The sequence below is a fragment of the Staurois parvus genome, unplaced genomic scaffold (assembly GCF_062004578.1).
Source record: "Staurois parvus isolate SC_StPar_1 unplaced genomic scaffold, SC_StPar_1.0 ptg002912l, whole genome shotgun sequence".
Lineage (NCBI taxonomy): Eukaryota > Metazoa > Chordata > Amphibia > Anura > Ranidae > Staurois > Staurois parvus.
In genome coordinates, this window is record NW_028320708.1 from 78,692 (window position 1) to 92,755 (window position 14,064).

A 14,064-nucleotide genomic window follows, 5' to 3' on the forward strand; every position below is an offset into this window, starting at 1 on the left:
GCCCATGTGGTATTCAGATGACTACCGGCGCTGTTCATAAATGGCAAGGTCTTTACACCAGGCTGCCATAGCACCCCGCCCCTTACCCAACTACCCCTGCCATGTGTCCTGGGCTCTGCTGTCATTTCTGTGTGCCCAGGACCGGCATGGTGGGTTGATAGAGCAGAGGGAGATCGGCGAACTTTCATTCACTGACCTCCCACCAGTTAATGAACATGGAAGCAATGTGTCACTTCCAGGTTCATTCACATGAACTTTTCTCTTAGATGCTATAGCACCCCACCCCCCATTCCTGACTACCCCGGGCTCCACTGTCCCTCCTGCTGGTGCTGGTATGGCTGGTGTTGGCGGTAGGGTAGAGGAAGAGGAGAGTAGAGGGTAGATTAGGAGGCTGGTGTTGGCGGTAGGGTAGAGGAAGAGGAGAGAAGAGGGTAGATTAGGAGGCTGGTGTTGGCGGCAGGGTAGAGGAAGAGGAGGGTAGAGGGTAGATTAGGAGGCTGGTGTTGGCGGCAGGGTAGAGGAGGAGGAGAGTAGAGGGTAGATTAGGAGGTTGGTGTTGGTGGTAGGGTAGAGGAAGAGGAGAGTAGAGGGTAGATTAGGAGGCTGGTGTTGGTGGTATGGTAGAGGAAGAGAAGGGTAGAGGGTAGATTAGGAGGCTGGTGTTGGCGGCAGGGTAGAGGAGGAGGAGAGTAGAGGGTAGATTAGGAGGTTGGTGTTGGTGGTAGGGTAGAGGAAGAGGAGAGTAGAGGGTAGATTAGGAGGCTGGTGTTGGCGGCAGGGTAGAGGAGGAGGAGAGTAGAGGGTAGATTAGGAGGTTGGTGTTGGTGGTAGGGTAGAGGAAGAGGAGAGTAGAGGGTAGATTAGGAGGTTGGTGTTGGTGGTAGGGTAGAGGAAGAGGAGAGTAGAGGGTAGATTAGGAGGCTGGTGTTGGTGGTATGGTAGAGGAAGAGAAGGGTAGAGGGTAGATTAGGAGGCTGGTGTTGGCGGCAGGGTAGAGGAGGAGGAGAGTAGAGGGTAGATTAGGAGGTTGGTGTTGGTGGTAGGGTAGAGGAAGAGGAGAGTAGAGGGTAGATTAGGAGGCTGGTGTTGGCGGCAGGGTAGAGGAGGAGGAGAGTAGAGGGTAGATTAGGAGGTTGGTGTTGGTGGTAGGGTAGAGGAAGAGGAGAGTAGAGGGTAGATTAGGAGGCTGGTGTTGGTGGTAGGGTAGAGGAAGAGAAGGGTAGAGGGTAGATTAGGAGGCTGGTGTTGGCGGTAGGGTAGAGGAAGAGGAGGGTAGAGGGTAGATTAGGAGGTTGGTGTTGGTGGTAGGGTAGAGGAAGAGGAGGGTAGAGGGTAGATTAGGAGGCTGGTGCTGGCGGTAGGGTAGAGGAAGAGGAGAGTAGAGGGTAGATTAGGAGGCTGGTGTTGGCGGTAGGGTAGAGGAAGATCAGAGAACATCTATTTGGTGATCTCTCCGCCAGTTGATAAACAAGGAAGCGATGTGTATTAAGTCCCTTCGTGGTTCTGAACTGTCATTCTCTGGCTGCTGTGGCCATGGTTGAAGCTGATCAAGCATGATCTGTGCTTCATCAGCTTCATTAAAGTCCATAGATGACATTAGGGGTTTTATAGACCTGTCACATGCATTATGCGCTCACTTAGTTGGATTGTTGGGTTGTATTATTACAATAAGGTCAGATCTTCTGAGTATGGACCTCTTTCTTCTCAGGCTGGCAGTGCCATGGATGATGTTGTCGGTAGAGTGGACGGAGAACATCCAGTTAGTGATCTCTCCACAAGCCGATGAACATGGAAGCAGTGTGTATTAATTCACTTCCGGGTTCAGGACTGTCATTCTGTGGCTGTAGAAGAAGCTGATCAAGCATGATCTGTGCTTCATCAGCTTCAGTAAGGTCCATAGATGAAATTTGGGGTCTAATAGACCCCTGATGTCTCCTTAAATCATGCCTATTATGCTATCACATAGGAGGCTTGTTGGGTTGTATTATTGTAATAAAACCAGGTCTTCTGAGTATGGACCTCTTTCCTCTGTGACTGGCAGAACCGTGGCTGGGGTTGGCGAAAGATTGGAGAGAGATCAGAGAACATTCATTTGGCGATCTCTCAGCCAGTTGGTAAACGAGGAAGTGATGCACATTAAGTCTCTTCCGGGTTCAGAACTGTCATTTTCTGGCTGCTGTGGTTGGGATGAAGCTGATCAAGCATGATCTGTACTTGATCAGCTTCAGTTGGGTCCATAGATGATATTAGGGGTATAACTGACTCCTGATGTCTGCTTAAATTAGCCCTGACATGTCCATTTTGCTATCACACGGGGGGGGTTGTATTGTTGTAATAAAGCTAGGCCTTCTGAGTATGGACTGGACTTCTTTCCTCTGTGACTGGCAGTGTCATGGCTGGTGTTAGAGTGGAGGGAGATCAGAGAACATCCATTGGGTGATCTCTCTGCCGGTTGATGAACACGGAAGCGATGTGTGTTAAGTTACTTCAGGGTCCAGAACCGTCATTCTCTGATTGCTGCGGCCAGGGATGAAGCTGATCAAGCATGATCTGTGTTTGGTCAGCTTCAGTAGGAGCCATAGATGACATCAGGAGTCTAATAGATGGATGGTGTTGGCAGTTGAGTGGCGGGAGATCAGAGAACATCCATTTGGTGATCTCTGGTTGATGAACACGGAAGCAATTTGTATTATGTCCTTTCTGGGTTTAGGACTGTCACTCTGTGACTGCTGTGGCTGAGGATGAAGCTGATTAAGCATGATCTGTGCTTGATCAACTTCAGTAGGGTCCATAGATGACATCAGGAGTCTAACAGACCCCTGATGTCTGCCTAAATTAGACCTGTCATATCCATTATGCGATCACATAGGGAGAATGTTGGGTTGCATTATTGTAATAAAGCCAGGTCTCCTGAGTATGGTCCTCTTTCCTCAATGACTGGCAGTGACCCCCATGTGGAGGAAGGACGGACAGAGAGTTTTGGGATAATGGAAAAAAAACTACCAGTAAAACATTTCCTTACCTGGGCTGTCTTCTCATTTTCTGTCACTCCAGTGAGTATAGGCGCTCCTTGAGACCTGGGAGCCTGTTGACCTTTTGCCCCTGGCCCTGGTGAAAGCAGTAAGGGTGGTAAGGCCGGGGCAGCTCGGGGGAGTCCAGAGTCCAGGGAGTGCCCAGCCCCTGCTCTGTGCTGGGCCCCCACCTCTAGTTGGTAAAAGTCCACGCAAGTCCATCGTCCTTTCTGGTACCTCCGACCTCCACTGAGAGAGGCCTGGTCCAGACGTACTAGGCGGAAGCGGGAGGTGGGAGGTGAGCGAGGGCCATTAGGAGGCGTTGGAGATGGAGAACGTTCTAAGAGGTTTGGGGAGATCGGAGATAATGGCGAGGATGGTTGGTAGTCACTGGTGACGCTGGTAATCTGAAAGCCGCTCCGCTTCTTCCCGAAGCTCATGGTAGATGGCACCTGAGAAGAAGACAGGATCACTAGGGGATGATCTTACTGAACCTTGCCTGATTGGGTGTATGTACCCATTGCTCATTCATATAGGGGGGGGGGGGGTGTTATCTGGATGCCCCCTTATTGTTAATGGAGTTTCCAGATTCCTACACATCCCCTGTCTGCAGACCCCCATAACTACCGGGCCAAGGTTGTGGGAAAGAGGCCCTTGTCCTCATCACCATGGAGACATGTTGCTTTGCAAGGGGGGGGGGGTTCCCCCTTTCTGGCAAGGTACCACCCCATATTGAGGGCAGGAGCCCTGGTGTGGTTCAGCAGGGAAGGACTGCAGGTCCCCACTTTTTTCCTCCCCTTGATTTTCACTTGGGGCTTCCCCTTAAAATCCCTACCAGAGCCTGATCTAGGACAATGGCCTGGTGTCGATGAATGGAATCCCCGGTCGTTTGTTTGCAAACAGAATGAAGCAGCTGGGAACTGTTATTTTGTTGGCAATTTAAACACACTTTTCTCTTTGTAAATATCAGTGTTGGTGTAGTAGGTTGTATACATCGCACAGATATCCCACTTTACAAGCATGGGGGGAGGGGGGGGCGGTCAGTGCATCCCCTCCCCCAGGCATCCTAATAAAGTGGAATTCTGGATACACACCTAACTAGTCTTACAACTGTCCCCTCCTAACTAACCGGTGCAAGAAAGATGTACGGAATATACTTGCCTGTTGTCAGCCTGCTCTGGTCTGGTCGTGTGATCCCCGGTGTCAGCCAGCCGCAGCTGCAGGGAAGAGGCCACAGCGCTCCAACTTCGGCTGGTAAAGCTTGGAGCGGTGATGTCACCCCTAGGCTTCAATGGTGCGTCGGCTGACACGGGATCACATGACCAGCCTGGAGCAGCCTGAAAATAGGTACATATACAGTGGGGCAAAAAAGTATTTAGTCACCACCAATTGTACAAGTTCTCCCACTTACAGAGATGAGAGAGGCCTGTAATTGGCATCATAGGTAGACCTCAACTATGAGAGACAAAATGAGAAAACAAATCCAGACAATCACATTGGCTGATCTGGAAAGAATTTATTTGCAAATTATGGTGGAAAATAAGTATTTGGTCACCTACAAACAAGCAAGATTTCTGGCTCTCACAGACCTGCACCTTCTTCTTTAAGAGGCTCCTCTGTCCTGCACTCATTACCTGTATCAATGGCACCTGTTTGAACTTGTTATCGGTATAAAAGACACCTGTCCACAACCTCAAACAGTCACACTCCAAACTCCACTATGGTGAAGACCAAAGAGCTGTCGAAGGACACCAGAAACAAAATTGTAGACCTGCACCAGGCTGGGAAGACTGAATCTGCAATAGGCAAGCAGCTTGGTGTGAACAAATCAACTGTGGGAGCAATAATTAGAAAATGGAAGACATACAAGACCACTGATAATCTCCCTCGATCTGGGGCTCCACGCAAGATCTCACCCCGTGGGGTCAAAATGATCACAAGAACGGTGAGCAAAAATCCCAGGGCCACACGGGGGGACCTAGTGAATGACCTGCAGAGAGCTGGGACCAACGTAACAAAGGCTACCACCAGTAACACACTACGCCGCCAGGGACACAGATCCTGCAGTGCCAGACGTGTCCCCCTGCTTAAGCCAGTACATGTCCGGGCCCATCTGAAGTTTGCTAGAGAGCATTTGGATGATCCAGAAGAGGATTGGGAGAATGTCATATGGTCAGATGAAACCAAAATAGAACTGTTTGGTAGAAACACAACTCGTCGTGTTTGGAGGAGAGAGAATGCTGAGTTGCATCCAAAGAACACCATACCTACTGTGAAGCATGGGGGTGGCAACATCATGCTTTAAGGCTGTTTCTCCGCAAAGGGACCAGGACGACTGATCCATGTACAGCACAGAATGAATGGGGCCATGTATCGTGAGATTTTGAGTGCAAACCTCCTTCCATCAGCAAGGGCATTGAAGATGAAACGTGGCTGGGTCTTCCAACATGACAATGATCCCAAACATACCGCCCGGGCAACGAAGGAGTGGCTTCGTAAGAAGCATTTTAAGGTCCCGGAGTGGCCTAGCCAGTCTCCAGATCTCAACCCCGTAGAAAACCTTTGGAGGGAGTTGAAAGTCCGTGTTGCCCAGCGACAGCCCCAAAACATCACTGCTCTAGAGGAGATCTGCATGGAGGAATGGGCCAACATACCAGCAACAGTGTGTGCCAACCTTGTGAGGACTTCCAGGAAACGTCAGACCTCTGTCATTGCCAACAAAGGATATATAACAAAGTATTGAGATGAACTTTTCATATTCACCAAATACTTATTTTCCACCATAATTTGCAAATAAATTCTTTCCAGATCAGCCAATGTGATTGTCTGGATTTGTTTTCTCATTTTGTCTCTCATAGTTGAGGTCTCCCTATGATGCCAATTACAGGCCTCTCTCATCTTTGTAAGTGGGAGAACTTGTACAATTGGTGGGGACTAAATACTTTTTTGCCCCACTGTATACTGTGAATCTTTCATACATAGGTTAGTTAACATGGTGTAGCGGTCGTTCAGTATATTGAGGTACTAGATGTAGGGGTGATGTATTTTACTGGAGTTGTCAGTGTAGGAGTAGTGCACTATATTGGGGTACTAGGTGTAGGGTAGAGCAGTATATTGGGGTACTGAGTTTAGGAGTGTTTCAGTATATTTGGGTGCTAGGTGTAGGGGTGGTACAGTATTTGGGGTGCTAGGTGAAGGGGCGGTGCAGTATGTTGGGGTATTAGTTGTAGGAGTGGTTCATTATATTGGGGTAATAGGTGAAGGGGCGGTGCAGTATGTTGGGGTATTAGTTGTAGGAGTGGTTCAGTATATTGGGGTACTAGGTGTAAGGGTGGTGCAGTATATTGGAGTAGTTGGGGTAGGGGTAGTCTAGTAAATTGGGGTAGTTGGTGCAGTTGTAGTATAGTATATTGGAGTACTGAGTGTAGGGGTAGTGCATTATATCGGGGTGCTGAGTTTGGGATAGTGCAGTATATTGAGGTACTGATGTAGGGGAAGTATTGTATACTGGAGTAATTGTGCAGGGGTAGTCTTGTAAATTGGGGTAGTTGGTGTAGGGGTACTATAGTATATTGGGGTACAGAGTGAAGGGATAGTGTAGTATATTGGATAAGTTGGTGTAGGGGTAGACTAGTATATTGGGGTACAGAGTGAAGGGATAGTGTAGTATATTGGATAAGTTGGTGTAGGGGTAGACTAGTATATTGGGGTACAGAGTGAAGGGATAGTGAAGTATATTGGATAAGTTGGTGTAGGGGCACTATAGTATATTGGGGTACAGAGTGAAGGGATAGTGTAGTATATTGGATAAGTTGGTGTAGGGGCACTATAGTATATTGGGGTACAGAGTGAAGGGATAGTGTAGTATATTGGATACGTTGGTGTAGGGTTAGACTAGTATATTGGGGTACAGAGTGAAGGGATAGTGTAGTATATTGGATACGTTGGTGTAGGGGCACTATAGTATATTGGGGTACAGAGTGAAGGGATAGTGTAGTATATTGGATACGTTGGTGTAGGGGCACTATAGTATATTGGGGTACAGAGTGAAGGGATAGAGTAGTATATTGGATAAGTTGGTGTAGGGGTAGACTAATATATTGGGGTACAGAGTGAAGGGATAGTGTAGTATATTGGATAAGTTGGTGTAGGGGTAGACTAGTATATTGGGGTACAGAGTGAAGGGATAGTGTAGTATATTGGATAAGTTGGTGTAGGGGTAGACTAGTATATTGGGGTACAGAGTGAAGGGATAGTGAAGTATATTGGATAAGTTGGTGTAGGGGTAGACTAGTATATTGGGGTACAGAGTGAAGGGATAGTGAAGTATATTGGATAAGTTGGTGTAGGGGTAGACTAGTATATCGGGGTACAGAGTGAAGGGATAGTGTAGTATATTGGATAAGTTGGTGTAGGGGTAGACTAGTATATTGGGGTACAGAGTGAAGGGATAGTGTAGTATATTGGATAAGTTGGTGTAGGGGTAGACTAGTATATTGGGGTACAGAGTGAAGGGATAGTGTAGTATATTGGATAAGTTGGTGTAGGGGTAGACTAGTATATTGGGGTACAGAGTGAAGGGATAGTGAAGTATATTGGATAAGTTGGTGTAGGGGTAGACTAGTATATTGGGGTACAGAGTGAGGGGATAGTGAAGTATATTGGATAAGTTGGTGTAGGGGTAGACTAGTATATTGGGGTACAGAGTGAAGGGATAGTGAAGTATATTGGATAAGTTGGTGTAGGGGTACTATAGTATATTGGGGTATTCAGTGTAGGTGTAATATGTAAGATGTAATATTTTGTTGGTAGTCAGTATTGGTGTAGTTTAGTATATTAGGTTAGTCACTGTAATGTAGTTATTGGAATAGTAAGGTTAGATGCAGTCTAGTGACTTGGGGCAGTCAGTGTAGGGGTAGCAAAGTATATTGGGGTACTGGGTGCAGCATATTGGAATAGTTAGAGTAGGTGTACTCTACTATTTTGAAGTATTTGGTAAAGGTGTACTGTAATGTAGTGGGATAGTTGGTGTAGTAGTATGGGTATGGGATAGTTGTAGTCTAGTATTTTGGTGCACTGTAGTATATTGGGGTGGTCAGCATAGGGGTAATGTAGTATATTGGGGTAGTTGGTGTAGTCTAGTACATTGGGTGGTCAGTATAGGGGTAATGTAGTATATTGGGGTAGTCGGTGTAGGTGTAATTTAGTATATTGGGGTGGTCGGTGTAGGTGTAATTTAGTATATTGGGGTGGTCGGTGTAGGTGTAATCTAGTATATTGGGGTGGTCGGTGTAGGTGTAGTCTAGTATATTGGGGTGGTCGGTGTAGGTGTAGTCTAGTATATTGGGGTGGTCCAGGGGCGGACTGACAACTCATGGGGTCCCTGGGCAATAAGGGATCATGGGGCCCCTGTGTCCTTGCCCAAACTCAAAAAAGCCTATGAAAAAGGTACCAGGGGCATCTCATGGGGCCCTCTACTGACCCCGGGCCCTCTGGCAGTGCCCGAGTTTCCAAATGGTCAGTCCTCCCCTGGGGTGGTCAGTATAGGTGTACTCTAGTATATTGGGGTAGTCAGTATAGGGGTAATGTAATACAATGAAGGAAATGCGTATTTGCTCCCCTGCTGATTTTGAATGTTTGCTCCTCACACAGAAATGATCGGTCTAACAATGGAATGTTCGGTGTAACACTGAGAGACAGAATACAACAACAAATTCAGCAGAAATGCGTCTAACAAATGATGACGGATCTGCATGTTCATGAGGGAAAGAAGGATTTGATCCCCTATCATTCAGCAGGATTTCTAGCTACCAGGTGTCTTTCATACAGGGAACAAGCTGAGATTAGAAGGAGTCTCTTAAAGGGAGTGCTGCTAATCTCATTGTGTTACCTGTATAAAAGACACCTGTCCACAGGAGCCATCAAACCATCAGATTCCAAACTCTCCACCATGGCAAAGACCAAAGAGCTGTCCAAGGATGTCAGGGACAAGATGGTAGACCTACACAAGGCTGGACTGGGCTACCAAACTATGGCCAAGCAGCTTGGTGAGAAGGTGACAACAGTTGGTGCAATCATTCACAAATGGAAGAAACACAAAACAAGTGTCAGTCTCCCTAGGTCTGGTGCACCATGCAAGATCTCCCCTCGTGGAGTGTCAATGATCATGAGAACAGTGAGGAATCATCCCAGAACTACACGTGAGGATCTTGTCAATGATCTCCAGGCAGCTGGGACCACAGTCACCAAGAAAACAATTGGTAACACACTACGCCGACAAGGACTGAAATCCTGCAGTGCCCGCAAGGTCCCTCTGCTCAAGAAAGCACATGTCCAGGCCCGTCTGAAGTCTGCCACTGAACATCTGAATGATGTAGAGGAGGACTGGTGGAAAGTATTGTGGTCAGATGAGACCAAAATCGAGCCTCTTTGGCATCAACTCAACTCGCCGTGTTTGGAGGAGGAATGCTGCCTATGACCCCAAGGACACCATCTCAACTGTGATACACGGTGGTGGAAACATTCTGCTTTGGGGTGGGTTTCTGCTAAGGGGACAGGACAACTGCACCGCATCAAAGGGACGATGGACGGGGCAATGTACCGTCAAATCTTGGGTGAGAACCTTCTTCTCTCAGCCAGGGCATTGAAAATGGGTGGTGGATGGGTGTTCCAGCATGACAATGACCCAAAACACACGGCCAAGGCAACAAAGGAGCAGCTCAAGAAGAAGCACATTAAGGTCCTGGAGTGGCCTAGCCAGTCTCCAGACCTTCATCCGATTGAAAATCTGTGGAGGGAGCTGAAAGTTCGAGTTGCCAAACATCAGCCACCAAACCTTAAAGACTTGGAGAGGATCTGGCAAGAGGAGTGGGCCAAAATCCCTCCTGAGATGTGTGCAAACCTGGGGGCCAACTCCAGGAAACGTCTGACCCTCTGTGATTGCCAACAAGGGATTTGCCACCAAGTACTAAGTCATGTTGGGTGAAGGGGATCAAATCCTTCTTTCCCTCATGAACATGCAGATCAGTCATCATTTGTTAGACGCATTTCTGCTGAATTTGTTGTTGTATTCTGTCTCTCAGTGTTACAATACAGTGAACATTCGATTTTTAGACCGATCATTTCTTCGTGAGGGGCAAACCTTCAAAATCAACAGGGGATCAAATACTTATTTCCTTCACTGTATATGGGGTAGTCGGTGTACTCTAGGATATTGCGGTAGTCAGTATAGGGGTAATGTAGTATATTGGGGTAGTTGGTGTAGGTGTAGTCTAGTATATTGGGGTGGTCAGTATAGGGGTAATGTAATGTATTGGGGTAGTCGGTGTACTCTAGGATATTTGGGTAGTTGGTGTACTCTAGGATATTTGGGTAGTTGGTGTACTCTAGGTTACTGGGGTGGTCAGTAAAGAGGTAATGTAGTATATTGGGGTAGTCGGTGTAAGTGTAGTCTAGTATATTGGGGTGGTCAGTATAGGGGTAATGTAATGTATTGGGGTAGTTGGTGTACTCTAGGATATTGGGGTAGTCGGGGTACTCTAGGATACTGGGGTAGTCGGTGTACTCTATGACACTGGGGTAGTCGGTGTACTCCAGGATACTGGGGCAGTTGGTGTACTCCAGGATACTGGGGTAGTCGGTGTACTCCAGGATACTGGGGCAGTTGGTGTACTCCAGGATATTGGGGTAGTCGGGGGATACTAGGGTAGTCGGGGCACTCCAGGATACTGGGGTAGTCGGGGCACTCCAAGATATTGGGGTAGTCGGGGCACTCCAAGATATTGGGGTAGTCGGGGCACTCCAGGATATTGGGGTAGTCGGGGCATTCCAGGATATTGGGGTAGTGGGTGCGCTCCAGGATATTGGGGTAGTCGGTGCGCTCCAGGATATTGGGGTAGTCGGTGTGCTCCAGGATACTGGGGTGGTCGGTGTACTCTAGCATATTGGGGTAATCAGGGTACTCTAGGATATTGGGGTGGTCGGTGTGCTCCAGGATATTGGGGTAGTCGGTGTACTCTAGGATATTGGGGTGGTCGGTGTACTCTAGGATATTGGGGTAATTAGGGTACTCTAGGATATTGGGGTAGTCGGTGTGCTCCAGGATATTGGGGTAATCAGGGTACTCCAGGATATTGGGGTGTTCGGTACAGGGTAGTACACTGGAGTAGTAGGTTGTGGATCTATAATAATATATGTGTGCTCAGTGCAGTGTAATATACAACCCCACCCCTCCTGCCACTTCTGCCTCCTGCCCTGGCAGGGCTCTCTTTTATTGCTGTGGGGGCACCAGAATCAATCGGGGAGTTCTGCAGCCCCACACACGTCATGATGGGAAGCGATGAGCATGTTGTGTTCGCCCTCATGTAGCAGCATGCGCATACATGTCATCTGGCAGGAGGAATGACAGATCGCCCGTCTCCTGACACTGCCTCCAGCACCCTTCACTCTCCATATATAGACTGTGCCACAGAGCTGACACTTCAGGCACTCACAGTGTACTCCTAGCATTGCAGAGTGCAGGCAGAGGACTTACCTGCTGAAGATCCAGAGGGGGAGAAGTGTTGGGTGGACTCCTCTTCTCTCTCCTAATTCCTGGTGTCACTCTTCCCTCTCAGGAAACTTGTGTGCCCCAGGAGCTGACACTCTGCGCGTGCTGCGTCCTTCATCTTCCCCGGACGCTGCGCTGCCCTCCGCTCTCCTGCGCTCTGCCTGTTGACATCTCTGGCCTGTCAGGAAGTCCTGCCTCTGCTGTCTGTCTGTCCCCTTCCTTCTGCCTCTCTCTCTCTTTCTGTCTCTCCTCCCATTCCTTCCCTCTATCTCACCCCTCCTTTCTGGGTGTCACATTCTTCTCACCCTCCTTCCCCTTTCTGGCTCATCTGACAACTTGTCTCCTGACAGTGCTGCACTCTTCTCCGCTGCGTCCCTCCTTCTCTCTCCTCTCTCCTTCCCTCCGTCCCTCCTTCTCTCTCCTCTCTCCTTCCCTCCGTCCCTCCTTCTCTCTCCTCTCCCCGTCCATCCTTCTCTCTCCTCTCTCCTCTCCCCGTCCCTCCTTCTCTCTCCTCTCCCCGTCCCTCCTTCTCTCTCTCTCTCTCTCCCGTCCCTCCTTCTCTCTCCTCTCCCCGTCCATCCTTCTCTCTCCTCTCTCCTCTCCCCGTCCCTCCTTCTCTCTCCTCTCCCCGTCCCTCCTTCTCTCTCCTCTCCCCGTCCCTCCTTCTCTCTCCTCTCTCCTCTCCCCGTCCCTCCTTCTCTCTCCTCTCTCCTCTCCCCGTCCCTCCTTCTCTTTCCTCTCCTCTCATATGTATCAGTATGAAGTTATCTACATCTGATACATTGTAACTTATCTCAAAACTTACCCCCCCCCCAAACACACTATTCCCCCCCCACACACACACTATTCCTCCCCCCCCCCAAACACACTATTCCTCCCCCCACACACTATTCCCCCCCCCCAAACACACTATTCCTCCCCCCACACACTATTCCTCCCCCCCCCAAACACACTATTCCTCCCCCCCCCAAACACACTATTCCTCCCCCCCCAAACACACTATTCCTCCCCCCCACACACTATTCCTCCCCCCCCAAACACACTATTCCCCCCCCCCAAACACACTATTCCTCCCCCCCCACACACTATTCCTTCCCCCCCCCAAACACACTATTCCTCCCCCCCCCAAACACACTATTCCTCCCCCCCCACACACTATTCCTTCCCCCCCCAAACACACTATTCCTCCCCCCCCCAAACACACTATTCCTCCCCCCACACACTATTCCTCCCCCCCCACACACTATTCCTCCCCCCCCAAACACACTTCCTCCCCCCCCCACACACTATTCCTTCCCCCCCAAACACACTATTCCTCCCCCCCACACACTATTCCCCCCCCCCCCAAACACACTATTCCTCCCCCCCACACACTATTCCTTCCCCCCCCAAACACACTATTTCTCCCCCCCCAAACACACTATTCCTCCCCCCACACACTATTCCTTCCCCCCCCCAAACACACTATTCCTCCCCCCCCACACACTATTCCTTCCCCCCCCCAACACACTATTCCTTCCCCCCCAACACACTATTCCTCCACCCCCCCCCCCCCCCCCCACACACACACACACACACTATTCCGCACTTTCTTTTATGTTCTTCTCTCTCCTCTCCCTATTTCTTTCACTCTTTTATCTCTTTACTCTTGTTCCTTTTTCTCTCTTTTTGCTCTTCCTCTGCCCACTCTCTCTTTTTTCTGTCTCCCTTTCATTCTTTTTATGTCTTTCACTCTTTTCTTCCCCTCCCCATCTCCTCTCTCCTCTTTATCTCTTTTTTCTGCCTTCCTCCCTCTTTATTTCTTCTCTCCTCTCCTTCACTCTTCCATTATTTCTCCCCTTCTTCCTTCTGCCAACTCCCCTCTCCTCTTCCATCCCTGTGTCCTCTCATTCTCTCTCCCTTCTCTCTTTCCTCTCCCTCCCCTCCCATCCCTCTCTCCCCTCCTTCCCTCTCCCATCTCTCCTTGTTTCTCCCATCCCTCTCTCCTCTCCTCCTCTCTCCCATCCCTCTCTCCTCCCCTCCCCTCTCCTTCCCTCTCCCATTCCTCTCTCCTCTCCTTCCCTCTCCTCTCTCCTTCCTCTCTCCCACATCTTTCATCTCTCCTTCCTTCTCCCATCTCTCTCTCTCCTCTCCCATCTCTTTGTCCTCTCCTCCCCTCTCCTCTCCCATCTCTCCTTCCTTCTCCAATCCCTCTCTCCTCTCCTCCCCGCTCCTCTCCCATCTCACTTTCCTCTCCTCCCCTCTCCTCTCCAATCTCGCTCATCTCTCCTTCCTTCTCCCATCTCTCTCTCCTCTCCTTCCTTCTCCCATCTCTCTCTCTCCTCTCTTCCCCACTCCTCTCCCACCTCTCTCTCCTCTCTCCATCCCTCCTTCCTTCTCTTTCCTCTCCTCTCAGATGTATCAGTATGAAGTTATCCACATCTGATACATTGTAACTTATCTCTAAACTTACCCCCCCCCCACACACACACACTATTCCTCCCCCCCCCCACACACACACACACT

General features: G+C 49.2%; 1 protein-coding gene across 1 annotated transcript in view; it reads right to left on the bottom strand.

The window, feature by feature from the left end:
• The window catches only part of LOC149428935 (TSC22 domain family protein 4-like), a 52,716-nt gene extending 40,779 nt beyond the window's left edge, over positions 1–11,937 (bottom strand). Inside the window, exons 1-2 of the mRNA XM_089666919.1 lie at positions 11,545–11,937; positions 3,023–3,463 (exon numbers count right to left, since the gene is read on the bottom strand). Of these exons, the coding sequence (XP_089523045.1) occupies positions 3,023–3,451 (429 nt within the window). The 5' untranslated portion in view covers positions 3,452–3,463; positions 11,545–11,937. The remainder of the gene's footprint in view (positions 1–3,022; positions 3,464–11,544) is intronic.
• Positions 11,938–14,064: the final 2,127 nt, after the last annotated feature.